General features: G+C 47.2%; 3 protein-coding genes and 1 non-coding gene across 12 annotated transcripts in view; 2 read left to right on the top strand and 2 right to left on the bottom strand.

Annotated features, from left to right (window-relative positions):
• The window catches only part of LOC101108001 (adenylate cyclase type 10-like), a 38,630-nt gene extending 32,497 nt beyond the window's left edge, over nt 1-6,133 (top strand). For all 6 annotated transcript variants that reach the window (XM_042236980.2, XM_042236981.2, XM_042236982.2 and 3 more), the window contains 9 exons: nt 101-273; nt 858-1,014; nt 2,669-2,873; nt 2,961-3,057; nt 3,526-3,644; nt 3,907-4,024; nt 4,465-4,663; nt 5,177-5,381; nt 5,896-6,133. In XM_042236980.2, coding sequence (XP_042092914.1) covers nt 101-273; nt 858-1,014; nt 2,669-2,873; nt 2,961-3,057; nt 3,526-3,644; nt 3,907-4,024; nt 4,465-4,663; nt 5,177-5,381; nt 5,896-5,960 — 1,338 coding nt within the window. In that variant the 3' untranslated portion in view covers nt 5,961-6,133. The remainder of the gene's footprint in view (nt 1-100; nt 274-857; nt 1,015-2,668; nt 2,874-2,960; nt 3,058-3,525; nt 3,645-3,906; nt 4,025-4,464; nt 4,664-5,176; nt 5,382-5,895) is intronic.
• A 7,847-nt stretch (nt 6,134-13,980) lies between these two features.
• TREML1 (triggering receptor expressed on myeloid cells like 1) lies at nt 13,981-18,595 on the bottom strand. Of its 2 annotated transcripts, none has more exons than XM_042236988.2 (6): nt 18,507-18,595; nt 17,988-18,320; nt 15,900-16,017; nt 15,427-15,512; nt 14,882-14,934; nt 13,981-14,522 (listed from the first exon to the last, which is right to left on the bottom strand). In XM_042236988.2, the coding sequence occupies exons 1-6, from the start codon at nt 18,547-18,549 to the stop codon at nt 14,208-14,210; spliced, it is 948 nt and encodes a 315-aa protein (XP_042092922.1). In that variant the 5' UTR covers nt 18,550-18,595; the 3' UTR covers nt 13,981-14,207. The 2 variants fall into 2 exon arrangements, with proteins under 2 accessions (XP_042092922.1, XP_042092921.1); XM_042236987.2 differs by having other exon boundaries at nt 15,427-15,515.
• Nucleotides 18,596-21,659: 3,064 nt separating this feature from the next.
• TRNAG-UCC (transfer RNA glycine (anticodon UCC)) lies at nt 21,660-21,731 on the top strand. The gene has a single exon. It is a non-coding gene; the product is annotated as a tRNA-Gly (tRNA).
• A 561-nt stretch (nt 21,732-22,292) lies between these two features.
• Nucleotides 22,293-27,080, bottom strand: TREM2 (triggering receptor expressed on myeloid cells 2). 3 transcript variants are annotated; one of them, XM_004018807.6, is made up of 5 exons: nt 27,007-27,080; nt 25,193-25,543; nt 23,735-23,825; nt 22,778-22,971; nt 22,422-22,695 (listed from the first exon to the last, which is right to left on the bottom strand). In XM_004018807.6, exons 1-5 carry the CDS (start codon nt 27,044-27,046, stop codon nt 22,679-22,681), a joined length of 693 nt encoding a protein of 230 aa, XP_004018856.2. In that variant the 5' UTR covers nt 27,047-27,080; the 3' UTR covers nt 22,422-22,678. The 3 variants fall into 3 exon arrangements, with proteins under 3 accessions (XP_042092931.1, XP_004018856.2, XP_060259607.1); XM_060403624.1 differs by having other exon boundaries at nt 25,193-25,601; XM_042236997.2 differs by lacking the exon at nt 22,778-22,971 and having other exon boundaries at nt 22,293-22,695.
• Nucleotides 27,081-27,414: the final 334 nt, after the last annotated feature.

The raw sequence follows: 27,414 nt of genomic DNA on the forward strand, positions 1-27,414 counted from the left end.
GGTACGCATTCCAAAATAAGAGCCGGTGTGTTGTATCCAGAACCTCGTCCTTAGGACTCTTCTCATGTTTACATTGTCTTTCTCACTTTACTATCTCCAGGTCTGTTTCAACATGGGACAGATCACCCTGGCCAAAAAACTGGCTAGGCGAGCCCTTCGTCTGCTGAAAAGGAGTTTTCCCTGGACCTGGCTTGGTGTCATTTTCCAAACATTTCTAGAAAAATGCTGGTATTCCTGTTCCCTGAGTCAACCTCGAAACAACCCTAGTGAGAAGTGAGAAGCTCTGCCAACTTGTCCTGGTTCCATTTAGGGTCACAGAGAGCTCAAGTTGGACCTAGGCTGAAATTTTGCCTATTTGACTCTAAGGCTCCTCTTTTCAAGCATATGAACAGTTCTCATTCATTTACCTTACTCTGGGCCAGTTCAGTGTAGCAGAACGAGTACATCTTTTCTCTTTGAAGTATGGTATTATCCTGCCTTTTTCAAATAAAGATAAATATATGTGTACTGTGTGTACACATACACATATATGGAATTTAGTGTTATTTCTCTGATAGATATACACATAATATTAAACACTTCCTAGTTATCGAGCTATAATAATTTATAGGAAATCTGTTCAACCAAAAGAACAATTCAAAGAATGAACCTTTTTAAAAAAAAAAACCTCTCTGGAAACTTCTTTTTGGTCAAGAGGGATGAATTTGAAAAGCATATGAGGTTAGAAGTAGTGGGCTCCCAGGAATCTTTCTGAGTCTGGAAGTCTGTGGGTGAGTAGACTCCAATTTCTTTTGGGGAAGGCTGGTGGACCCTGGTAAAGGATAAGGGCGTGCTAACCACCCTTTGCTTCACACCAGGAAGAAGCAGCTGGCAGTCCTCCAGCAGCAGATGCACTGTCTCTCCCTGCTCCGGCAGCTCTACAGCCTGGAGGCCACAGCCAGCAGCCGCAGGTTTGCCTGCCTGGCCACTCTTATGCAGAAGAATTCAGTCAAGGAGTTTCCTGGTGAAGCCCAGGTAAGCAAGCCCTTGCTTTACCTCTGGACCTCACTCAGAAACATAAAGTGCTAGGGGAGAGACCCTGTCAAGTCCCTGGTAAAGCATGGTTCCACAGTAACCCAGACTTAACAGGACTTTGCTGATTGTGTGTTTGAACAGGGTTCTTACTTTGCAGTTTATAGGGAGGCTTTCATGTATGACGCTATCTGTGTACCCTCTGAACTGAATGTTGACATTAGTGTGTATTTGTGTGTACAAAAGAGTATTTAAGGAGTGATCAGAAGTAGGGAAGGGGTCATAGCTTCCACCAGATTCTCAAGCCAGTGGTCCAAAAATAAGGATAAGATTTGCTGACTTAGGGAAAAAGAAGAAAGGGAAATATGTCTTCCTAATTTTAGTGTCTCTATGTATATCCATTTGCTCAACAAATATGAACACCTATTCTATACCGGATTTCCCTGATAGCTCAGTTGGTAAAGAACCTGCCTGCAATGTGGGTTCAATCCCTGGGTTGTGTGTACATTTGACATCATTTGATGACACTTTGAAACTCTGTCTCCATTAGATTTCCCATATAAGTAGACTCTGTCACTCCTAAGAATTTTCCAACAGCTTCTCATCTTCTTTGGAGTAAAAGCCAGAGTAAAAGATCCCCTGGAGAAGGGAAAGGCTACCCACTCCAGTATTCTGGACTAGAGAATTCATGGACTGTTTAGTCTGTGGGGTCACAAAGAGTCGAACACAACTGAACGACTTTTACTTACTCTGTACCAGACACTGGATCTTAGTTCCAGGGAAACATAAGTGAAATATTTAGTATGTTAGGTGATAATAAATGCACTGAAATAAATTAAGTGGAGACCAGAGGACACAGAGTTCTGGGAACTAGAGGTGCAGTTTTAATAAGGTGGTAGGGAAAGCCTCACCAAGCAGGTAGCATTTGGGCAACTATTTGAAGGAGATGAGAAAGTAGGGCATGTGGGAGAAGAGGCTGCCTGGGAGAAGAGCGGGCAAGAGGAAGCAGAGTGGATGCACAAGGCCTGTCCTCTGTGTGGAGGAGTAGTGCAGGGGCCCGTGTGACTGGAGGAGGGAGTGAGAAGAGAAAGAGCCAGGAGGTGAGTCAGAGAGTCTAGGGAGGGGGATGGCAGATGGTGCAGGCCTTGTGGCCGCTGTGGGAGTTTTGGCTTTTACTCCGAAGAAGATGAGAAGCTGTTGGAAAATTCTTAGGAGTGACAGAGTCTACTTATATTGGAAATCTAATGGAGACAGAGTTTCAAAGTGTCATCAAATGATGTCGAATGTACACACAACTGTTGACAGAGATCTAGGCGGCAGTTCTATAGAGTTCTAAGGAGCAGTTAGAGGCATCAGTTAGAGAAAACAGAAGAGGTGCAGTTTGACCAGCGTTTTGAAGGGGAAAGTCTTGGATTGGGGAAAAGAAGAGGGGCAGATGGAGGAAGCTGTTTGTTTAAAGAAGAAGCAGTGACAATGTTCAAATCAGACATGTAGGGGTGAGAAGGAGTGTGTTTTCATAGCTGGAGCAGTGGCCCCCAGGGGTGCTACATAGAGTGAATAGCAGGCACGCGGGGGCTCTTACCCAGAAAAGGGACGAGCTGGAGCTGCAGCCTGACTGTGCAGTCTGGATATTCACCCCATGTTTGTTGTCCCACAGGTTGTCTCTACCTATGTGGCCCTCTCCCAGTTCTCCCAGAACGTGGGTGACAAGGAGAAGTGGCTGAACCGTGAGCAGCTGGCCATTCAGAAAAGCAGCCTGTGCTGGTTCTCCAGGGAGGGACTGTTGGCCACAGCCCAGCTCATGCAGGCCTTGGCCTATACCAAACTCTGCCTTGGGCATCTCGACTTCTCCATCAAGCTGGGTAATGGGGCCTGGGGCTGGTGGGCCTGGGGCTTTTAGAGAGGCCAGGCGCACCTCTAGACCTCACAATGCTCTTTAACCTCCTTAGGTTTTCAAGCTCATGAGATATGCAGACACCTCAAGAAACCAGCTCTGGAGAATCTGGTTCTCTCAGTTCTCTTCAGATCTGCATTTCTGAAGAAGAAGTATTAAGATCCTTTTCTGTCCTTTGTATTTATTTGTTGCCTCAGAGGGGAGATTATGACCTACCAGAGCAGTTTAGAGTGGAGAGGGAGAAGCTGTCTTGTCTCCACAGCCAGGACTGTCTTCAGTAGTCCTCCAGGAAACATCGTCTTAAGTTTGAGGGGTCAGGGGTAGAAATGCAGAGTCTGGGCACTAGATATCCCCCCTCCTTTCCCTCCACCCCCCACATGCATTTTACTGCAAGGAGGTCGGTAACTGCTCAAGACCCTGGAAGTTGTCTCAGAGTCATTTTCCCACTTCCTTTGTTTAGATATAGGTCTGATCCCAGGCACAGATACTCTCTATATAAATAGAATTACGGAATGGAGATCTAGGGGCTGTTAGGCCACCTTGAAGGTATAAGATCCCGTCCTCTCCTATACAGCCCTTCCCGTTCTCCAACTGGTCCCTGTGGCTCTGTCTCTCGGCAGATTTGATCTGTGTGTCCACGTGCTGGAGAGTCAGTGGGCGCTCATTTCCCAGAGTCATGATGTCCTTGGCCAGGCCTGCTTCTATTCTGCTTGCTTAGATCTGCTGCTCTATGGAAAAGGTAAATCTTGTGCATGGCTCTGCTGTATTCCTGAGGGATTCAGACCTCAGGTGGGGCCCTAGGTTTGGAACACAGGCGCTCATGGGCCTGTCCTTTGGGCTTGGCCTCTGCTCCTCACCCTTGTTCCTTAAAGTCTAGGAACCACACTGTGATTCAAGGTGTCTGCTTTTCAGGGTGTCTCCTCCCCTGGACCACGCACCTTATATACCACATTAGGGTTGACAACTTATACTACCAGCCTGGTTACTTTCTCTGTCCACAGGATGGCTGTGTCGGCCCTTTGAGGAATGTCTGCATTTCATTCAACACTATGAGCACAGCTGCATTCTAAATTCTCAGAGCAATGTCATGCTGGGGGTCCACTCCTCTCTGGCCATGTGGTAATGTAGGGTGTCAGAGTGTTACTTGGGGCTGTGGGAAAGGGTAAGTTTAAAGACGCCATGAACTCATTTAAGCTATTGCCTTTTGCCCTCCAAGGCAGGATGGTTCCACATCTCCAACCCATTTCTAAAGACCACTCACCTCCCATTTCCCTCCACGTTATTGGAAGGATTCTTCTTGTCCCTTAAGAGGTTTGGGTTCATAGATTGAGGGTTCAGTTTAGAGTTACATTTAAGTGTGAGATAATCCATGGCAAAGCTGTATATCATTGGTTTTCTTTTGAGCCTCCTTACATGTGAGTTAGTAGCATTGGCCCCTTACTAGAATCACAAATCTGACTGAAGGAGGTCTTAGACCCTCGGAGTAGTGACAGTTCTATGGAGGAGCCATAGTGGGCAATTAGGGGAGAGAGCTGAGAGCTGTGGTTCTTTCCCTTCAGGTTTGCCCAGGACTCACAGTGGAATCAGTTTGAGTACCACTTCTCCAAGGCTCGCCAGCTGGTGAAAAGAACCAATGCCTCACTATTTGGTTCCCATGGCTTTGTCCGATTCCTAGAGTGCCAGGTGCTAATTTTACAGAAAATGCCAGAGGATGTCCTCCTGCAAACTCTCGCAAAGACTCGCCACCAAACCCTCATGGTACCTGTCTCCGTTATCCTCAACTAACACCTAAGGCATGGTACTCTTTCTGCCACCTGCCTCTCTCCCTTACTCTTCTCCTTGCTGCCTTGGTTTCTTTTTCCTCCTTGAACCCTTTTTTCCCCCTCCACCTACAGACTCTGTCCACCTACCTCATGTATCCCCCCAGATATTCTTGCATGTAAATCAGGACTGGATTTCTTACTGGATTTGCAAAAGCTACTACCCAATGCCATTAAAATGTTGACACTTAGCCCTTCTCAGTAGAACACTCTGGCTTTGTCTATAGTTTGACACATTCTCCTACATCCTTTCCTTCTGAATCTAAAAAACATTGCAGTTCCTCTGTATCTGAGAACAGACTGTCTGGGCCTCCTTGACCATCAGTAACTCCTTCCTGTTCCCCTAGCCCTGAGTGAGTGTGCTGAGTGGGAGCTGCAGTAAGTTCTGATGGAGTGGAGTGGAGGGAAAAAGTACTAATCCCTGAGCTAATGGACCTTCCTTTCCTTTCAGTACTTTAAGGAGTTCTTCTCTCGATGTGGGACCTGCCCCGTCTATCACCAATGGGTCTCTGAGCTTAAAGCCTTTGTAATGAGAAATGGAGAGATGTCCTTGACCAACATCATCAGACCTTTTGACACCTGCCTGACCAGGATTTGGATAGAGGGAGAATTCCTGGAGGAAAATAACTCCTTTGAACAAAATTTGGAAATACAGAGTAAGCATTCCTTTCTGGAACTCTTGTCTGAGAGACATAAAGAACAGTCTCAGATTCTTACTCACAAGCAGTTAAAAGGCATTTTCAAATAAGAAGGGACATCCAGGTATGAGGATTAGTCCTTGCTTTAGAGGTCGTTGTCATTCTCTCACAGTGCCAGCCTCCGCCTCAACAGAGAGTCCTTTATGTAAGGGGTGTAAGAGCCCCTGTCAGCCCTTTGTTTCAGCATCTGTAACTCTTAGGCATAGGAAATTCCCCTTTGGTCCCTGCGCAAACAAGTAGGTTGTTTCCATGGAGTAGCTGGATGGTCGCTAAGGGAGAAAGAAGGCCTTAGAAATCACAAGGTAATGTCTATGAAGGTGAATGCTAAGAAATGAGCAAGAAAAAGAGAGGAGAGAATATAGTTCCTTGCTTTAGGACCCAGCAAATCTCCTTTTTCCAGGCCATGAGTTAAATTTGTAATAGCCAAGGAAATTCTTTGTGTTTGTATTACTCTTTATGTTCCTATTTTCAGGGTTTGTCAGAGAGGTTGATGTCAACAAGAAGGATAAAGAAGAAATTCAAGAATGTATCTGTTAATCAAACAAAAATCCTCTGAAGGGACCATGATTCTTTTATTACATGTAACACAAAGATATGCCACCAAGTCTCCTTTTTAAGATGCTGTATATGTACATATTAAATATGCTAGCCTTTTACATTCACCACTATATCTTCGTAAAAATAAAAGCATGTGTTTCTAAAGCATGAAATTTAGATCTTTCTTAACTCTCTTCATTAATGCAACTGTGGAAGAAATTATTACTAGAACCAGAGCTAGACCAGAGGCCAGGGAGGCTTTGAGATTAAGCTGATTCCATCTTATAGAAGGTGAGATGTATTAACAGGTAATTCTTCCATGTTGTAGCATTTCCTTTTGTGGCTGAATAACATTCCATTATATGGATATGCCGCATTTTGCTGATCTGACCATGCACTAGTGGATATTGGCTTGGTTCTGCTTTTTTGTCACTATGAATAATGCCATCATAAACATTCGTGTGCAGGTTTTTGTTTAAACCCATGTTTCAGTTCTTCTCGGTATATACCCAGGAAAGGCATTGTTAGGTCATGCAGATGCTCTCTGTTTAGCTCTTTAAGGAACTGTCATCTTTTCTCCTAAGTTGCTATACCAGTTATATTCCCAGCGGCAATGTGTAAGGGTTCCAGTTTTTCACATCTTCACAAACAATTGTTATTTGCTTGTTTTTTTATATAGCCATTCTAGGCTGCAGTCCATGGGGTCACGAAGAGTCGGACACGACTGAGCGACTTCACTTTCACTTTTCGCTTTCATGCATTGGAGAAGGAAATGGCAACCCACTCCAGTGTTCTTGCCTGGAGAATCCCAGGGATGACGGAGCCTGGTGGGCTGCTGTTTATGGGGTTGCACAGAGCTGGACACGACTGAAGTGACTTAGCAGCAGCAGCAGCAGTGATTGTGAAGTAATATCTCAGTGTGTTGTTGAATTGTATTTCCTTAATGACTAATGATGTTCATTTTTTATAAGCTTATTGGCCATTTGTATGTCTTCTTAGAGAAATGTCTATTCAGATCCTCTGCCTGTTTGTTATTGGAATATTTGCCTTTTTATTGTTGAGCTTGAAGAATTTCTTATATATTCTGGATGCTAAACCCTTATCAGATTTGATTTATAAATATTTTCTCTTATTCTGTAAGTTGTCTTTTCACATTCATGGTGGTATTGTTTTATAGCACAAAAGTGTTTTGTTTTGATGAAGTCCAATTTATCTGTTTTTGTTTTTTGGCGGCTTATGGGCTGCCGTCTCTGGGGTCGCACAGAGTCAGACACTACTGAAGCGACTTAGCAGCAGCAGCAGCAGCTTTGGTGTCATAGCTTAGAAACCATTGCTCATCTTAAGTCACAAAGATTTTTTTCTCTGTTTTCTTAAGAGTTTTATAGTTTTAGCTTTTATTTAGGTCTTTGATTATTTTGAGTTCATTTTTGCATATAGTGAAATTTAAGTTTCCCTCATTCTTTTGCATGTGGATATACACTGTCTCAGCTGCTGCTGCTGCTGCTGCTGCTGCTGCTGCTAAGTCGCTTCAGTCATGTCCAACTCTGTGTGACCCCATAGATGGCACACCAGGCTCCCCCGTCCCTGGGATTCTCCAGGCAAGAACACTGGAGTGGGTTACCATGTCCTTCTCCAATGCATGAAAGCGAAAAGTGAAAGTGAAGTCACTGAGTCGTGTCCGACTCTTCATAACCCCATGGACTACAGCCTACCAGGCTCCTCTGTCCATGGGATTTTCCAGGGAAGAAGACTGGAATGGGGTGCCATTGCCTTTTCCAACTATCTCAGCACCATTTGTTAAAAAGACTATTCCTCCCTCATTTAAGTAAATACTGTCATTTTTATTTTTTAATAAGATTTATTTATTAGTTTTGTTTTGGCTGCACTGCATGGTATGGCAGGGATCTTTAGTTTCCTGACCAGGGATCAAACCCAGGCCCTCTGCTGTGGAAGCTTAGAGTCTTAACCACTGGATCACCAGGGAAGTCCCCAAGTACTCTTGTTGATATATGGTTTTATTAGATGTATGGATTTATTTCTGAACTCTCAATTCTGTTGCATTGGCCTATATATCTATCCTTATGGCAAGCCACACAGTCCTGATTATTGCAGCTTTGTAGTAAGTTTTAAAATCAGGAAATGTGAGTCTTCCAACTTTATTATTCTTTTTCAAGATTGTTTTGATTGTTCTGGGTCCCTTGAATTTCCATATCACTATCAGCTTGCCAGTTTCTACAAAAAGGACAGCTGTAATTTTGATAGAATATGTTGACTCTGTAAATCAATTTGCAGAGAACTGCTATCAGCATTATTAAGTTTTCTTTTTAAAAATTTTATTTATTTAACTGGAAGATAATTACTTTATTGTGGTGGTTTTTGCCATACATCAACGTGAATCAGCCATGGCTGCACATGTGTCCTCCCTATCCTGAACCACCCCCCTCTCCACCCCATCCCTGTGGGTTGTCCCAGAGCACTGGCTTTGAGTGCCCTGCTTCATGCATCAAACTTGCACTGGTCATCTGTTTCACATATGGTAATATACATGTTTCAATGCTATTCTCTCAAATCATCCCACCCTTACCTTCTCCCATAGAGTCCAAAAGTCTGTTCTTTACATCTGTGTCTCTTTTGCTGTCTTGTTTATAGGATCATTGTCACCATAAATTCCATATCAGTTCAGTCAGTTCAGTTCAGTCGCTCAGTTGTGTCCAACTCTTTGCGACCCCATGAATTGCAGCACGCCAGGCCTCCCTGTCCATCACCATCTCCCAGAGTTCACTCAAACTCACATCCATGGAGTCGGTGATGCCATCCAGCCATCTCATCCTCTGTCATCCCCTTTTCCTCCTGCCCCCAATCCCTCCCATATATAAGTATTAATATTGATGTTTCTTTCTGGCTTACTTCACTCTGTATAATCGGCTCCAGTTTCATCCACCTCATTAGAACTGACTCAAATGTGTTCTTCTTTATAGTGTTTTTATCATGATAGAGTGTTGGGTTTTGCCAAACACTTTTTCTGTCACCCATTGAAATGATCATGTGGTTTGGCGGGGAGGAGTTTCTATTAATATGATGTATCATACTGATTTTCAAATGTAGAACCAACCTTGCATTCCTAGAATAAGTCTTGCTTTGTCATGGTCTGTAATCCTTTCTATTTGTTCCCAGGTCCTATCTGCCACTGTTTCATTGAAGATTTTTTACATCTACATTCATAAAGAATGTTGGCCTATAGTTTTCTTGTGATCTCTTTGTCTGGTTTTTGTATCTAAGTAAAACTGCTCTCATAGAAATGAGTTGGTAAGTATTCCTTCCTCTTCTTTTTTATTTTTTTTTTTTTTGAAGAGTTTGTAAAGGATTGGTTTTAACATTCATTCAGTATTTGATTGAACTCACCAGAAAAGCCATCTGGTCCTAAGCATCTCTTTGTGGGAAGTTTTTTGATTACTAATTAAACCTCTTTACATGGTATAGATTTTCTATTTCTCCTTAAGTCATTTTCAGTAGTTTACATCTTTCTAGGAATTTGTCCATTTCATCCAAGTTATCTAAGATATGCAATTTTTCATAATATTTCTTATCCTTTTTATTTCATAAGGTCAGTAGTTCTTCCCTTTTCATTTCTGATTTAGTAATTTGAGTCATCTTCTCTTTATTTCTTATCCATTCTAGCCAAGATTTGTCAATTTTGGTGATCTGGTCAAAGAACCAACTTTTGGTTTTGTTGATTTTTTTTCTGTTGTTTTTCTGTTCTCTATTTCATTTATTTCTGCTCTAATTTTTTATTATTTTCTTCCTTCTGCTTGCTTTGAGTTTAGTCTGCTCTTTTATTTCTAGTTTTTTCGGGTGGAAAATTAGGTTATTAATTTGAAATCTTCTCTTTTTTTTTTCTAACATAGGTGTTTACAACTATAAATTTCCCTCTAAGCACTGTCTTTGTTGAATCAACTAACTTTTGGTATGTTGCGTAATTATATTCATTCATTTCAAAGTATTCATTGATTTCTAATTTCTGTTGTGATTTCTTCTTTTTCCTATTTGTTATTTAGGAGTGAGTTGTTTGATTTCCACATATTTGTGACTTTCCAAATTTTGCTTCTGTTATTGACTTCTAGTTTCAAACCATTATGGTCAGAAAAAATACTTTATATAATTTCAGGCCTTCTGAATTTATTTAGACTTGATTATGGTCAAGCATATGGTCTATCCTAGAGACTGTTGCATGTATATTTGAGAAGAATGTGTATTCTGCTTTGTTGGATGGTGTGTTCTGTAGATATCTGAGAGGTCCAATTGGTTTATAGTGTTATTCCTGTCTACTCTTTTGTTGTTGACCTCTTTGCTGTATTGTTTTTGAAAGTAAAATATTGAAGTCTACAACCATTACAATTTATTTATCCCTTCAGTTCTGTCAGTTTTTGCCTCATGTATTTTGAAACTCTGTTCTTAGGTACACATATATTTATAATTGTTTTATCTTCTCAGTGGATTTATTCTTTTATCATTATAAAATCTCCTTTGTCACTAGTAACAATTTTTGTCCTAAAGCCTATTTTGTCTGATATTAGTATAGCTACTCTGCCACCGCTGCTGCTGCTAAGTCGCTTCAGTCGTGTCTGACTCTGTGCGACCCCAGAGACAGCAGCCCACCAGGCTCCCCCGTCCCTGGGATTCTCCAGGCAAGAACACTGGAGTGGGTTGCCATTTCCTTCTCCACTGCATGAAAGTGAAAAGTGAAAGTGAAGTCACTCAGTTGTGTCTTACTCCTAGCGACCCCATGGACTGCAGCCCACCAGGCTCCTCCGTCCATGGGATTTTCCAGGCAAGAGTACTGGAGTGGGGTGCCATTGCCTTCTCCCATAGCTACTCTAGTGCTCTGTAACTAGTTTGCATGATATGTTTTTCCATTCTTTTACTTTCAGCAGACTTGTGGTTTTCAATCTAACGTTTGTCTTCTAGAAGCAGCATATATTAGAATCATATATTTTTTAAATCAATTTTGCCAATATCTGCCTTTTAATTAGGATGTTTAATCTATTTACATTCAGTATAGTTACTGATAAGGTAAGATTTATGTCTTCCAGCTTGTTATTTGTTTCTACTTCTTTTATGTCTTTTTTCTCCTTTATTTCGCCACTGTCTTTTGTCATATTAGATAATTTAATTCCCTTGTCATTTCTTTTACTGTATAATTTTGCACTATTTTCTTACTGTAGAGATTATAGTTAGCATTTTAATTTAAAATAATCTAGTTCAGATTAATATAACAATTTCAATAATATATTTAGACAAAAACTTTGATTCTATGTAGCTCCATTCCTTTTTTCTCCTTCTTCATATTGTTACTGTCATAAAAGTTACATCTTAATAAATGGTGTGCCCATCAGCACAGGTATATAATTATTGCTTTATAAAGTTGTCTCTTAAATAGGGGCAAGGGGAAGCCATTTTTCTTGAGTAAACACTCCTTGGATTGATGCAAGCCATTGGTTAATTTCCAGAGTTCTAAAAAATTTGACCATATTTTTGCCAGTTTTCTTGTTTCTTTTATGAAGGTGAGAATTTTCAGAGTTCTTTAACCATTTTCTTTTAAAATTACTCTCAATGTACTTTTAACTTGTATTTTCCTTAGATGAATTTAAACATCTTTATTATGTCTATATTTTTTTGTGTGTGAGCTGTAGGTATATATCCTGTGACCATATTCTATTAAGTATTTGTTTTCTAATTGATATGTAGGAGTTAGAGAAATGAGCCCTCTGCCTTTATATGGGTTGCAAAATTTGTCCTTATTTTGTCTTTTGACTTTCATTTATGGTGTTTTGTCATAGAGGGAAAAGTATCAGTCTTAATTTATCTTAATGTGTCAGTTGTGATGTATCTATGAATTCTTTTATGGCTTCTGAGTTTTGTATGATACTTTAAAGAGCTTTTCTCTCTAAGACTGTTCTAATTATTCCCCAATGACCTTTCAAATACTTTGTAAAATAAATTTTATCAAAATATAATTTATATGCCATAAGTTACGCCTATTGGATAGGTTTTGACAAATGTATATACCGTGTAACTACCACAACCATGATGAAGAACATTTAATTACACCCCAAAGTTCTTTCAGGCCCCTTTACAGTCATTCCCACTCCTCCACCACTAGCACAAAATATTCTTACTTTTTTGTTATTGTCTTTTTATCTGTGAATATTTCCCCCTTGTTGTTTATTTCATCCATCTTCTTGAGTAAGTTAGCTAACACTTTATTTCAGTTGACTTCAAAGAATAAACTCTTTTATTTATGTACTAGTTATGTCATTTTTCTCCTTTAAAATTAACTAGCTGTTTGAGTAAGATGCTTAATTCTTGTTAAGGGTGTGTATTTTCCTCTGAGAGCTTCTTTACCTGAGTTCCAAAGGTTCTAGTGTGAAGCAGTCATCTCATCACGTCATTTGCATTTACTTTGTTTTTATAAAATGAATGAAATTAATTTTAGCATTTTCCTTTTAGAAGTTACTTTTATAACTGACTCTGTGACTATAATTCATAGACTTTCTATCATAGGCACTGATGGAATTAGTACATTTCCCTTTCCTCCTTCAGTCTTCTCTACCAGTCAACTGACTATCTTAGTATTTTCCTTTGCATTGTTAAATATACTTCTACTTCTGTCAGGTTCTAAACAGTTACATTCAGACCAATTATAGTCATTTCTCCCAGAGGGGGGCTTTTTAGACTTTATTCTGCCCTTCCCCCATCTCTCCTTCTCCCCAGGAAAGTCCCCAGTCATCTTAGCCAGGGTAAATGAGGGCTTAGTTGATTGGTGGGGAGCTGCTGCCTCCACAAGGGACAGAGTAAATTTAGGTTCTGTCACAGGCTGAGACTCTATCAAAGGAAGCCCAGAACATCCTGCCAGAGCTCCCTGAAAATAGCATTACTAGGCTTAAACAGCCCCTGCCTGTCTCTTCGCCTCATGTACCTAGACTAAGCTTAGGGCCCTTCCAGATGGTTTAGGCAGTGAAAACCTCTTTTTGCCTAGTTCTTCATGATTGTAAAAGACTGGATTCCTGAGCACCTCCTCTTCTCCATCTAAGTTTCTCATCTCAATATGGACAAATATTTTCAAACAGTTTGAGGAGAAGTCATGGCAGGAACCTTAAAGGCCTTCCTATACCCAGCCTGGACTAGCTTTCATTTATACTTAACTGTGGCCACACATTTACCATTTATTCCTTATTCCCCCACCTGCATGCCTTTTCTTCACTGGGCTCATCCCAGGCTCAGAGTTAAGGGAACAGAGCTACCAGAAGACCACACAGTTGAGAAAGAGCCAACTCTGATAAAACTGATGTCTGTGAAGATCTTTTATCTCCTGGTGCTTGAAAATCCTTTGTTCTACCAAGGAATAGGCTTGGTATCTGTTTGTTTCTGGCCTTACTCCTGTTTCTTTTTAACCCCATCTCTCCTACCCTTTCTGTCCTGAGCCCTCTTTGTGCTGTGCTAAGTCGCTTCAGTCTTGTCCGACTCTGTGCGACCCCACCAGCCTCCTCTGTCCATGGAGTTCTCCAGGCAAGAATACTAGAGTGGGTTGCCATTTCCTGCTCCTGGGGATCTTCCTGACCCAGGGGTCGAACCCATGTCTCTTACATCTCCTGCACTGGTGGGCGGGTTCTTTAGCACTAGCAGCCCCTGGCGCTAAGGAATTATCCTCCTTCTCCCATTATGTGTTGCATCGTCAGAGGTCACGTGTGTTTACAAGGTCAAAAGCAGAAAAAAGGAGATTTCTGTCTCAAGCAAATGAATCTATACTTTCAAGTGTCATGATAAAGGCAGGAAATGCTTTTGAAGAAATCCCCCTTCATGCCCCTTAAATCAGACTGCATTGCAGGAGTCTGATCAGGGAGGGAAATCACTTCCCCTCTGGCAGGAGAGCATTACAGGACAAACTCTAGACCACTCTTTTCAGTTGACGAGCAGTCAAACCAGGGCCCTTCCATTCCCTCCCAAGCATCAAGAGCTCATATATTATCATTTAGAGTTTATTTAGTTCTTTGGTGTAATGGCAGAGGAACTAACATGGCTAGTTTCCCAGGACAGCTCAGTCATTCCAAGTATCACTCACCAGGTCAGAAAAGTCAAGACATTAGATCCTAAAGATCTGATAGCTTAAGGATCTAGAGCATGGGTTGCATGGATGGCTACACAAAACCCTGGGGCTAATCTGCGGTGGTGTACAGGATGGTGAACAGCTCAGCTGGGTGGAGCCTGGCTATTAGGCGGCTCCTGGGCTGGCTCGCAGGCGGCTTCTCCACTCTTGCCCTTTCCAGGGAAGATGACTGTAGCGTATGTCACAGGCTTGGAGCTGATCTCAACCTTAGGAGGCAGAGGGGCCACAGAGGGTGGTTCTAGGGGTAGGAGTTTCCCTGACAGGGAATCAGGAGGAAGGTTAGTGTAAGTGGTATCATCAAAGGAAGGTGGTGAGTCAAGCTTGACATATGGTACATCTGATGGTAAATCAACAGCCAGTCCAGAGTCACTGATGTGGTGGACCACTGAGGAGGGAGCCTATAACAAAAGCAGGCCTGTCAGGCAAAGAGAAAATGCCTCCCTCTACCCCAGTTCCTTGAGGTGGGAAGTCCAGGATCACACTGGATCTGTCTCCGGAATCCTGAGTATGTCTGTGGGCAAGACAGCTTCACTGGGAAGATTTTCAGGCCCCAAGTATCTCCCTAAATCTGGGCAGGTGGATGGCAAAGTGGGAAGGTGCAAGACTATAGTTGGCAAGTTTACTGCATTTAAGAAGTGGATTTGGACCTCATGTGGGTTCCAGTCTTTTCTCCACCCGATCATCCCAGGACTTGTCAGTGAGTATGGCAGAGAGAGGGTCTAGGGAATTTGGCTGGGGGCCTGCAGAGGTTTCTTACCGTGTTTGAGATTCCGCTGCTCTGAAATTGTCCACCGACAGCAAACCTGTTTCCTGGTGGAACAGAAGCACAGACTGCTCCTTGTGCTGACTCAGTGCCTCCCACACATGCACTCTCTTCAGAAACCTTGGCAACCTCTGTTCCAGCCCATACTCAAACATCCCCACTCCCAACAGCAAAGTCTTCCCCCTCCATCTCCCCAGCCCCCACCTCCGGCCAGCCCTGACTCCCCCACTTACTACTTCCACAGCTCCCTTCATCCTGTCTCAACACTCAAGCCATCTCCTGAAATCCCCCATCTCTTCCAGCCACCTGTCCCCAGTGCCACTGTCTCACCCTACGATTCCTGTCTCTCCCCAGGCCACCTCCCACGGAATCTCTGTGCTCTTCTCCACCTTTCAGCCACGGGAATTGTAGGGCCTGGGGGCGCTTGCCGAGGCCCATCTGTAGGGGGAGCAGACCTGGATTCCCAGCCTCAAATGCAGGAATGGCTGATACAGGGCCGGAAGAGCCCTGCTGGGATACGCAGGTGGAGATCTACCCACCTTTCCTTTTGACCATCACAGCAAGCAGCACCACCGCCACCATCACCAGCAGGCCCAGCAGGAACACAGCACCCCAAATCCAGGGTCTGCTGAGACACACGAAGAAGGAAGTGAGCTTAGCCCTGAACCTGGTGGGGAGCTGCTTGGCAGGAATCCTGGAGAAGTGGCGCAGAGGCACCATTCTTGGTGTGCCATGGTCGGGAGAAAGAGCTTTTTTTTTAATGGAATGAGGCAGGCAGACTCAAGCAGGGAAGAAGAGAGACTACTGGAGATGTACTGGAATAAAGGGCTCAGTGCTGAACTGGAATAGAGAGGTATGCCTGTCTGTCTGCCTACCTGCCTACCTGTTGAGCAGCTTCCCCAGGAGTGGAGAGAATTGTAACTTTTCCTTTCAATTTAGTCTGGGGCTCTAAACAAGCTGTATCTTCACCATCACCCTTTCCCAGCCACCCACATACAGTTCTTGTCAGTACCTCTTCTTATCCTGGCTGGTATCCAAAGGGCTGCCGCTGTTTACAGAGTCCAAAGAGGAGCTCTCACCCAGAGTCCCATCCTGATGGATCTCCTCCTCCTCCTCTTTCAGGCCAGGAGCTGAGTGAGAAGGAAGTCCTTATTGAGCAGGGTTGAAGGGCTTGCTGAGATCTGAGGGACTGGGGGAGTAGAACTGAGGAAGGTCTGGAGTAAGAAACACAAAGGGGTGCTTGGGATATTCCTTAAGGGGCCTCTTATTCTGGAAGTCTAAGTCTTTATCTGATTGTGAATATGCTCACGTCCCCTCTGCTGCCAGCTCCCAGCCTCCCCCTCTGAATTTCTTCTCCTTTACCCGTTCCCCCTGTGCCTAGTCTCAGTCAGGCTGCTCAGACTATGCAGAAACCCCACTGTGTTATCTGTGCCCACTTCCCTTCCCCACCCCAGAATAGGCCTCTCTACTCTGAGCTCCTTGGGGACCTTGCTCCCAGCTCTCATCACTTGCTCTCTAAAGGGGCTTTGGCCCAGCCTACTAGACCTCTCTGCATACCTGCAACCTTGTGACCAGCCTTGCAGGTTGGCTGGGCCCCATCCCAAGCTCTGGAGCTAAGGAACATAGGGTCAGTCCTGAAAGCTGACACTTGCTGAGAGCTTTGGCTTAGACCCTGAGACTCAGTTTTGTGACAAGTTTTTTTGTCATTCCAACAATGTGCTCAGCTTCTATCTGTGGGGCTCAGGGTTGGTTTCTGTCAGCCTGAGGATCTGCCTTGGGAACGCAGCAGCCCTCCTAGATCCTCTGAGAGGAGGGTCTTGCCTGGTTCTTAGCAATCGCCATTCCCACTCCCCGCCCCACGGTAAACCAGGAACTGAGACATCATTGACCCCAGCCTTGTGGCATATGTCCTGATCTGGTTTTTAAGACCGCTGTATCCTCCCTGGATACTGGGCTCTACCCATTTGCCTGAATATCCATCCTCTACAACTCTTGGGGTCCCCACACCTCAGATGTCCCACTGAGGGTACCCATCTCCCTGCCACCCTTCCCCAGTGCATTGTCTTGTGACCATTTGCCGTTTAGGAAGTTCTAACCTTGAGTTACTAGACCTTAGAGTGTCAAGGAAGCAGGAGAACAAAGGATAACCAGAGTTAACAGGAGTATGTTTATAATATGAGTAAAAATTGTGGACACAAGAGAGATTCTAATGACAGCTTAGTCCCTCCTCATAACAGATGGAGAAAAACACAAGGAAAAATGTCTTGATTTCCTTATTTTGGGCCTTTGGCACAAATTACTTAAGAAAGGAATACTTAAATCAAAAAGATGTCAACATCCATAAGAGGAAGGTAGAACAGTCTGCTTCCTCAGGTAGCTGACCATGTTCCCAACAGAACAATTATTTTTTACAATATTGTACTTTTCTGAGGAATATTTAATACTTTGAAATGTTCTTTTAGTAAATATTTAGACATGAGAAAGTTATAGACTGTAAAAATGAATCCTGTGAAGAGTACTTTGTAAACTGAAATAGGGTCGAGAATATTGACTATATATTGATGAGACACTTTTTCTGTTTTTAAAACTGAATAAGTCAAAGGAATTCAGCCATTGAATGTACCCTGCCTGTTACATGAGACACATACTAGACGCTCAGTGAAGACTTATAAAATAAGGTATAAATTCAGTAGTTTTTAAGCCATTAATCTTAAGCCTGGAACATATACCAAAAAATTAATTCCGGTTGATATGTCTGAATCAAAACTTTGTTTAAAGCATTTCTAAGGGGGAAATAACAGCATATGGTATGTTAAAAATGCTGGATGAGGAGGCCAAGACCCTGAGTAGGGGAAGAAGGATGTGACTTCCTGTGGGGAGACCCACCCATGCAAGAGCGGAAAGGGGACTGCTCTTTGTCTGATTTATCTCAGACTTCTCACCCAGTTTGGCTTCCGTTCCTTGCAGAGCTGTCAAAAGAATATTGGGCATTTGGCCAATATTCCTCACCCACAAGGGCTCCCACCCACCAAGGACCCAAGAGCGGCAGGTTGGGGCAGGAGGGCAGGCCAGGGCTGCTGGCCAGGCTGGGATAACTCACCTGCAGGAAGCACATCCAGAGTGACCCTGTGCACAGTCTGGGGCCCCGAGAGGCCCTCCACCACACAGGCATACTCTCCAGCATCCTCCTCCCGCAGGGCAAGCATCTCCACCTGGAGCAGGCCGCCCCCCAGGTCGGTGAGAAATACGCGGCTGCCAGCTGGGGCCCCGCGATTCACAGCTGATGTCACCAAGGGCTGGCATCCCTCTGGCAGGACCTGGCACCACACCTTTTGTGCCTTGACATCCTGGAGTCGGTAGTGGCACTGCACCAGGATGGAGCTCCCCTTGGGCGCCTGCAGCAGCTCCGGGAGGCTGCCTGTCGAGCCCTGGCCTAGGGAAGAAAGTTGAGGGAATGTCAGGCAGGGCACCTCCTGGTCCACCCACTGCCCAGGGGGTCAGGGGTCTAGAGGTCCACTTCTGGGCCTACACATGTAATTGTTGCCAGGGCAATGCCAATTATCCCTGGGCATGGAGCAGGGTACATGGGGCCCAGAGTGCAGCTCCTTCTGAACCTTACCTACTAGTCCCAGGAGCAGCAGCAGGAGCAGTTTGGGGCCCATGGCTGGGCAAGGAGATGTCAGCTCTGAGGCTCCTCTGGGCACTGACACAGCATTCCCCTGGGGGCAGGAAATTTGGCCTCAGACACTCACGTGGGGCTCTCAGTGACCATGGGGTTGGGAAGCAGGCACTGGTGGGCCCCGCCATGGGTGGGGAGAAGGAGCTGTTCCAAGCTCTGGTTGGCTCAGTGCTCCAGATAGGAGTGGGCGAGGCAGAATGAGAAGGCCCAAGGAATACAGAAGCCTGGGATCCTGGGCACCCCTAAGGAGTGAAGTCAGGGAGGAGGATTATGGCAACCAGGGAGCACTAGAGAAAGGGGGAAGATGATCTTCAGGGTATTCTGAATATAGAATCTGATGATGCAGAGCTGTGAAGGAGGGAAGTAAAATGTCCTCCCCAGGGCCTGAGTCCATCTTAATTTAAAATTCTGTGTGAGTGCCCTACCCGAGCTCTCCAGAGATCATCCAGGAAGCCCCCCCTCGATGGTGCACCCTGGGCTGACCTGTCTTCGCTCCCTGTGCTGAGTGCTCCCTAGACACTTCCGGTGTGGACCACATTCTCCACTTTTAGGAGCTGCACTACTGCTTTGACAATTAATCGGATATTGAGCCTCCTGTACTCATCTCATTTTCATAGCTTTTCTGTCTAGGTTTCCTTCCTTTTTTTTTTTTTTTTTGGCCCATTGTGTTCTGATTCCTGGAAGATATCCTCATATTTTTTCTTCCATCCCTTCTATCCTTGTCCTTCAAATTTTTATCCCTTAGTGCTTTTAATTTACAGTATTTTTAATTCTCCAAGCATTTTTGATGTATTATTTTTATTTCATGAATGCACTGTCCTCTCTGTCGGAAGACAGTTCTCTGTGAATATGTTCATGTTTCTGCATGATCGGGGCCTTCTCAGGAAAGGTCACTGACCGAGCTTTGTTCCAGGGAGCTTGAAGAGCAAACGTGCCTGGGGAGTTAGAGACAGTGTGTCAGCTCCAGAGAGATTTGCTTCCATCCTTCCCCTTCCTCCCTGGAAATGATCAGGTTCTATTCCGAAGTAAAGATGTCTCTCTCTCCCACCAGAGAGGAAGATGGGCCAGTGTTCAACGTGCCAGATGCTCTATATCAGCTCCAAGTCTCATAATTTGGGGTTCCTCTCCATGACACAAACCCACTCCCCACACAGGGTCCATCTGGTCCCCATTTGCATCACCCTGTGCAGAACTGGGGCTGGGGACCCTGCACAGAATGTGAGGGGTGAACCTGCTGACACCAGGGATGCGCCAGTGCTCAGACCACAGCAGGCCAGGTGGGAATGCCTGGGAGGACACACCGCTCTGACCTAGATGCTCACACCTGCAAAGGGGCCTGGAAAAACCTCCCTCCCTCCTTCTTCTGTCCTCCCTGCCCTCCTCCTCCTGTCTCCCTACCTCCTCCTCCCTCCAGGAGCAAGGGAGCTGAGAATGCGAAGCAGGGACCAGGAGCCTGAGAAAGCCGTGTTTAGCTGAGTCTCGTGGACACGGTGATATGGAGACCAGCTGTCCCTGTTCACCTGGGATGAGGGTTTTCTGGGGACACAGGACTCTCGGTGCTAATACTGGCAGAGTCTCCAGCCGACTGGACACCTGGGTCTCCCTTGTGAGTGATATGGACGGCTGTATGTCTGTTCTGCCAAGGCGTATCAGTCTTTCTTTTATTTCCTTACCAGAAAATTATTTTTGCTCTAATAAGCCAACCTGGGAGATTTGTGTGAGGAGGAGAACTGTCTTCAATATTTATTGAGTGCCTAAAACAGACACAGTCCCCCACTGGGTGCCTGGGACAGAAGTGGCAAGGACCCAGTGACATGTCCTCTCACCAGGCGTTTGAGAAGAGGAAGAAAGCCAGTGCTTATGCAGGACCTACTATGTGCCAGACAGCTGGCCAGGGACTTTCATGTTATTTCTTTCAATCTCATAAAAACCCACCAAAGTAGGGTTGTTGGGGTTTGGTTTGGTGTTGGGATTTTTGTTTGTCTTTATGTGCAAGGAGCCTGAGGCTCAGAGCAGTTAAGGAGCTTGCTCAAGGTTTCTTAAGGAGGCAAACTTCCCATTGGAAAACGCTTTCAGTTCAGTGTGCACTCGAGAGTGAAAGGCGGGGGATCCCAGGGTGGACGTCTCTGACCTGGCCGAGCAGGAAGGAGCGAAGGCTGAGCTCCCAAGAGCAGGAAAGTTCCAGCAGCACCCCTCCACCAGGCACACCCCCAGAGCCTCCCCTTCTGTCCCTTCACTCCTGGTGCTCAGGCGGGGTGGGCGGGAGGGCGCTGTCGTGGGCTCGCTTTGGGCTCTGCTCTGTCTTGGCTCCTAGACTGTGCCTGTGTCTGCAGGAAGGAGACGACTGCACCAGGACCCAACGGGGAAGTTTCACTAGAGTGCAGCTGAGTCAGGGAGGCCAGGGAAACACAGACTAGACCAGGATCCAAGAGCTGGGGGCAGAGGCCACCGGAATAGCCTCGACAGGAGTGGGTGGGGCAGGGCTGTGACAAGGGGAGTGACCTATTAACCTGAGGCTGATACACAGGGCTGCACCGAGGGCTCTTTCCCAGTGATTCCAAACCCCAGGGACTCGCATCCAGGTTAGGGAGCAATGCAGCCACATGTGGCCGTGGAGAGGGACTCCTGGCCTTCCGCTCTGAGGCCGGGACAGAGAGCCTGCAGATATGGCCAGCCCACTTCCTCCTCGAGGACAGCCCGCCTTCAGGGTAGCTTCCATCTAGTTTCCCCTCATGCTTGGTCCAGGAGGTGTGTGTGTGTGTTGAAGAGAGAGATGAGGTTCCCCGAGCTGCCTTGGTTGTTCCCAGTGTCTCGAACACTCTTCCTGCCTTGCTTCCCTGAGGTGTTTCTCAAGTGGTGCCTCCTGACTACCCCTTAGAATTGCATCATTCCCCGGGCCTTCTGCCCTCCCCGCACTCCCAACCAGCTGACTGACCGACATTGTATTTGTCTGTCTGCCTTCTTCCCATTAGATCAAGGCTCTCTGTGGGCAGAAATCTTTGCTTGTCTTGTTCACTGTTGTGTCTCCAGTGCCTGGACTGGTACCTGGCACAGAAGATATCAGTTTTTATTGAAATAAGTAGGATTGGAACTTCCCTGGTAGTCCTGTGGTTAGGACTCCACACTTCCACTGCTGGGGCCCAGGTTCAATCCCTGGTCAGGGAACTAAGATGCTGCAAGCTATGCAGCGTGGCTAAAAAAAATGAGGGGGGATTATTTTAAATAAATAAGTAGGGTTGAGCTAGAGGTAAGGGCACCTGGAAAGTCAAGTGAAAGTAGGATTTCCAGGCTGCACAGGGGACTCTGGGTAAATCTTTCCCTTTTGAGCCTCAGTTTCCCTTCTATACGATGAGAGGCTTGGGGCTTGGACCAGTAGTCCCTAGCTCTGGTATGCTGTGCCAACGACCCAAGCCCTTGCCATTTCTCTGGAGGGAGCATAACACGATAAAAACAAACCTCTAGGGAGATGAATGGATGAGTCAGCTGGGAACTGGATGGTCTTGGGGGGGGGGGGGGCTTGAGACAGGCAGAGGGAGGGGGGCCTGGAGTGGGGGCCCAGCAATAATCATAGGGAACGAGTGGACGGGAGGCAGGAGGATGAGAGAAGATGCTAGAGAAATTCCACAGAGGGAAGCAGGGCTTGGTAATCAGATCTCTAGGAAGGAGAGAGAAGACTTAAAAAGTTGGGCCAGTTTGGAGCCTGTGGAAATGGAAGAACGTGGTATTCTAAGACCCTGGACCCTAAGGAGCCAGACCTTCTGACTTCTCCTCATCGGTATTCCCTCTCCTAGCCTTGTAGCAAAAGAGAAGACCTTCATGACACCCTAAACCATCAAAGAAACATGAAGTCTTGGGTTTATTTGTGAGACTGTTTAATGGCCAATGTCCAGAAGCTGGAGGTATCCTTCCCACCTCCCATGTGCACACGTGTGTGCGTGAGCACACACACACGCGCGCGTGCTTCCACGGCCAAAGGAAGAAGGGTAGAGGCAGAGCGGCCTTTTGCCAAAGCAGAGCCAGGAGACTTGGTGGCCAAGGGGCAGGTGTGCAGCAGGCTGGAGTGATCCGTGCAGACCTCTCCTGAACCTCTCTCCACTGAGGGTCCTCCTCTCTCATGTGTCTCTCAGCTCTGCAACAGACAGGGTACTCACTCAGCGCCTCTCTGCCCCACCTCTCCAGCCCCCGGCCACCACTGTGCTCTCCAAGCTCACCTGTCAGAGTTTGGAGCTGGTAACCTGGGTTGTGGCCACAGTCCGGTCCACTGGCCTGGGGTGGCCGTTGTTTCTGCCCATGCCAGGCTGCAGCCCAGAGGGCGCTGGCTGCTAGAAGCTTGCTGAGAAAGATGCAGGCCAGGAGGAAAAGGATGGAAGTGGGTGGGAAGGGGCTCTCCTCTTCCGAAAGGCTCCTTGGAGAAACAAAGAGGGCATGTGGGAGGCCATGAGGGGACACACACGCTGGAATCTGTCCTCAGAGAAGGAATGGGGAGACCTCAGGAGCTCTGGGGGCTGGGGACACCTCCCACACCCACCGCCAGCCCTGGATGAGGCTTTATGGGGCTTAGGGAGCCTGTAGTCAGGAGACCTGAGTTCCAGGCATGGATCTGCCTGCTGAGTACTTTCAAACAACCACCTCCCTCGCTGAGCGGTTTTCTGCCTTCATGATGGTGTGATGTGTTGTGGTGTGTTTTTGTGTGTGTGTGCACACACACGTGCACTTCATGGTTATACTAACAGTGTTTAAACACCAGTACATAGTCAAGAACCAGTCAGAACTGATTCTGGTCCCGTCAGGGAAGCAGGGATCTGGGGGTACGAGTTTTGTGCTGAAATATTAATCCTAAAACTTTCATTGTTGCTGAACTGTGAGGATTCTGTCTGAGGGCTGCCAGGGGAAGGGGTGGGAGGCCAGTCATTCAAGAATCTTGGAGCATCAGCTATTTATAAACTGTTAGGGAAGTTTTGCAATATTTTAACAACTGGTACAGTCACACCAACACACACTGGCGGGTTGGAGGGGTGTTTAGACAAGATCATATATAGATCCCTTCCTGTTCCAGTTGCCTCGGGATCTGTACTTCTGGCACCCCCCGCCCCCCAGCTGCCACCCCATGCCTGGGCTCTGCAGGGTGGAGTCTACCCAGGGATCTTAGCAAAGACTTGTTACTATACCTGGAGATGCTGTGCTCCACCTGGGCATTCTCGAAGCTCTCAGACCCCTCAGGGATCCAGAGATCTCCAGGGTCCTGGTAATCACGGGGGTCTGTGGGAGACAGAGCCTGTGAGCTGCTAGTCCCCTTCTTGAAGCCACAGTGGAGAGGACCCCTCTGGGTGGGGTGAAGCTCTCTGGGACCTCACCCTGTGTGGATCAAGTTGTTAACGTCTCTGAGCCTCAGTTTCCTCACCTGTAGAGTGGAGCAGTTAGGAACCCCTTCTTAATAATAGTGTTGCAGGATTCAGCGAGAACAGCCTGTGTAGTGCCCATCCCCTCAAGGAGCTCAGTGACTGCACCCCCACCCTCCCATCACACAGGGTCTTTGGGAAGAGCAAACGAGACGATCAGTGTTTCTGAAAGTCCGGTGTGGACTGTCAAGCTGGCTGTACCAGCTACAGATATTATTGTTGTTATTCTTGTTACCCTTTTCCTGCTGTATCTGTGGGAGTCAGCTGAACCTTAGACTCTGATAGGATCGCAGTGTTTCCTCTCCACCTACTTCCATGGAGATGGGGTTTGGGGTCTAAGGCAGATGGTCTCACCTACCCTCCCCATCTTAGACAAGTTTCCGACCTTCATTTCCATGATAAGGGGCCATGTTAGGGGGAAGAGTTGGACAAAGAGAGAGTCAGAAAAGGGATCTGTGACCTCAGATTTGTTTGGGACACAGGAGACACAGACAGAACGCTTTCCTGGAGGGCACCCCTGTGCAAGCTCAGGGGCGAGAAGGACCCCAGCACTCCCTATCTCACCTAGTTAAACCGGGAATGACGATCCCAAGCAGTTAGCAGCAGGAGACTGGGGCGAGGGCTGTCACTGCCCCCAAGCACTGTAAAACTCTGTTGCTTGTTTCTTACGGGAGCCATATGGGGTCAGCGGCACCCACTCCATCACCACCATTTAAAGATGGGGAAATGGAGGCCCAGAGAGGAGAAGCAGTTGCCCCGGGTCACAGCAGTGTTCCTTTCTGGGCCTGTTTTTCTGTACCAAGTTGGTGCTTAATCTACATCGGTAGGTGCTTTGGGTGGTTGGGTGAGGGAATGAGTGAATGTCCTCCTACTCCTTAAGGACCACCTCAGGGCTCACATCCCAACGGGATGCCAGATGGATAAAGCTGTTTGGAGGGGAGCAGGACCACAGCTAGCTCCTAAGTGTCTGTAAAGGAAGGACTGTACCCTTCCTGCAAGCGATGCAGTCCTCCACCAGGGCGCGCAGCCTGGAGCGGGGCACAGGGCTGGATGGCGACCCCCTCGTGTGGTCAGCAATCGGCACAACGAGCCACAGTGGCCCTCAGTTGGGCAGGGGGACAAATCCACACCGTGGGACCTCCCAGGGCCCCCAAAAGCCCCGAGGGTGGTCGATCCTGTGCTCAGAGCCCCAGCCTCAGGGCGGGGTGCAGTCAGCCGCCCACTCACCAGCCAGCACCTCCACCAGGACCTTCCTGAGGGTGTCAGCCTCGCTGCCGTGGAGGCTCTGGCACTGGTAGAGGCCAGCGTCGTGGGCTTGAAGATTCCGCAGCGTGATGGTGAGTGTGCCCCCCAGGGCGTCATCTGTGATGGCCGTGCTCCCGTTGCGCCTCTTCAGGAAGGACAGCAGCCACGAGGGGTGGGTGCTGACCACTTGCTGGCACAGGCCTTCTTCACCCAGCTGGCGGCACCAGGCTTTGCGTCTCCCCCAGTGCTTGAAGGAGTTGTAGGGGCAGGAGACCCGCAGGGACCGGCCCATCGTGCCCTGGAACACCGTGGTGTTGTGCGCTCCGGACGGCTCTGGGGAGGAGACGTCCCTTCACTGCACCGTGTGTCTACTGAACACCTACTATGCTCACTGAACAGAAGAGACAGCAGTCCTGCCCGTAAGGAACTCAGGTCCACATAAGCTGGGAAGAGGTGGCAAAGCCCAAGTGTGTGTTTATAGCAAGTGAGGAAACCAGGAACCCTGGGTCCTGGGTCTGGGTCTGGCTTTATCACCACTGGACTTGTTGGACCACTTTAGAGAAGTAATTGACCCTCTCTGAGCCTATTTCCAGAGACACTTGGTCTTGAAGTTCCTGCCGGTCCTAGTCCACACGTGTTCTTCCTGTTACAGGGGATCATGCCCTCGTCTCTCCCCGTCCATGTCAAGAGAGCAAGGCCAGTGGCCTCTCAGGCCTGGGGCTGGTCCCACGGGGGGCTGAACGCTCCCTCCCCATGCCCACCATGCTTGCTAACTCTGCAGCTGCCCACGCCAGTAGCAGCCCCACATTCTCCTCTTTGTGACCTTTAGCTTCCAGCTTCCCTATTTCTGTGGCTTTGTTCCCCTTTCAGGAGGGATGCATCTCAGAGCTATTTTGGGGGAAACATGAGGCTGCTATTTTAGGGACCCTCCTTGGGGTGGGGGAGCGCCAGTCTGATGCCAGGGCAGGGGCTGAAAGAGAATCACCCAGCACCCTCTGCCTCAGCCTCCCTTCTCTTCAATCACTTTGTCAACCACATGGGTAACAGAAACTTGCCAGGATTAGGGAGCTGGTGGCCTGCCTTTTGGAACCAGAGAGACCTGATAAGCAATATCCCCCATACCACCCTGTCCATCTGCCTCCAGGCAGACCAACATCCCCCTGCCTTCCCTGCCCCACCTCCAGCTAAGAAACTCCAGCTTCACTGGAACATTGTCTCCCCCCAACACCATGTGACTTTTCCTCTGGGGGGAGCAAGAAGCATCCCCCAATGAGAAAATGCTGTCATGTGCAAAATTCTGGGGTGCTCATCCCTGCAGCTCAATCACAGAACCTTCAGCCCCCAGGGCTGAGGACAGGAGGACCTTCAGAGCCCAGGAGGGGTACCCCAAAGATGCAGATTCCCAGTGCTTGGTTCTTTTCTCCCTCCCACCCTGCTATTCCTCTGGGACTAGTTTTATGCTCAAGTGGTTCAAAATGTTAGGGACTCCTACCAGTGCTCCCCAAACTTCCCCCAACTACTAGCTAGTGCCTGAGATGCCACCATCAGAACTCCTCCTCTTTCTAGGTGTCCAAATCCACCAGCCTCTGATGCCTCCACCAGCGTGAAGAGCTGATACTGGGGAGGGAGGGAAAGGGAAAGCGTGGAGAATACGGGGCACAGTGGGAAGCGGGGGTGCAGGACAGGCGGAGGATTTCAGCCGTCTTTAGAGTGTGGCTCAGCGCTCCCCACCCACCCACTTGCCACAGACTCAAGGAAGGGGAGGGAGAGTCAGCAGCGGAGGGAGGGACTCCTACCTGTGACAGCGAGCAGGATGAGCAGCCCGACAAGCTCCATGTCACCCTTCCCTTGTGGAGGACAGACGCAGGGTGCCTTGTGCAAGATCTCGTCTTTTCACGAGGGTCGGGCTCCCCAGACACTGCCCACAGGAACTGGCTCCTGGAGGTTGAGCAACCGTCAGGACTGGGATCTGGCTTCATGATTCAGGGAGGGGGAGCAGAGCGGGGGAGGTGAAGACGGGAGAGGAGGAGCCACCGCTGCAGCCCAGCAGGGGGTGCTGTGGATCCCAGACCGCTGAGAGGGCGGCTCACGGGCCAGCCCGTACCAGCCTTCTCATTGGTTGAGATTATCCTTTCTCCACTCATTTGCCTTAGTATCTTCATTGAAAGTCATTTGACGTGTAGGTCTCCATCTTGACTGTCCAT

Source organism: Ovis aries, chromosome 20, assembly GCF_016772045.2.
Source record: "Ovis aries strain OAR_USU_Benz2616 breed Rambouillet chromosome 20, ARS-UI_Ramb_v3.0, whole genome shotgun sequence".
NCBI classification, from domain to species: Eukaryota; Metazoa; Chordata; class Mammalia; order Artiodactyla; family Bovidae; genus Ovis; species Ovis aries.

What these genes read in the sequence shown, in the direction of transcription:
- TREML1 (XM_042236987.2), bottom strand. Translation starts at nt 18,549, where the DNA reads ATGGGCCCCAAACTGCTCCTGCTGCTGCTCCTGGGACTAGTAG. An exon ending in ACCAGCCAGGATAAGAAGAG is followed by an intron (nt 15,516 to 15,899) that starts GTACTGACAAGA and finishes CGTGTGTCTCAG; the next exon opens with CAGACCCTGGATTTGGGGTG. An exon ending in GCAGCGGAATCTCAAACACG is followed by an intron (nt 14,523 to 14,881) that starts GTAAGAAACCTC and finishes CTTTTGTTATAG; the next exon opens with GCTCCCTCCTCAGTGGTCCA.
- TREM2 (XM_042236997.2), bottom strand. Translation starts at nt 27,046, where the DNA reads ATGGAGCTTGTCGGGCTGCTCATCCTGCTCGCTGTCACAG. An exon ending in CCTGGTGGAGGTGCTGGCTG is followed by an intron (nt 23,826 to 25,192) that starts GTGAGTGGGCGG and finishes TGTCTCCCACAG; the next exon opens with ACCCCCGTGATTACCAGGAC. An exon ending in GTGGAGCACAGCATCTCCAG is followed by an intron (nt 22,696 to 23,734) that starts GTATAGTAACAA and finishes TGTCTGTTGCAG; the next exon opens with AGCTGAGAGACACATGAGAG.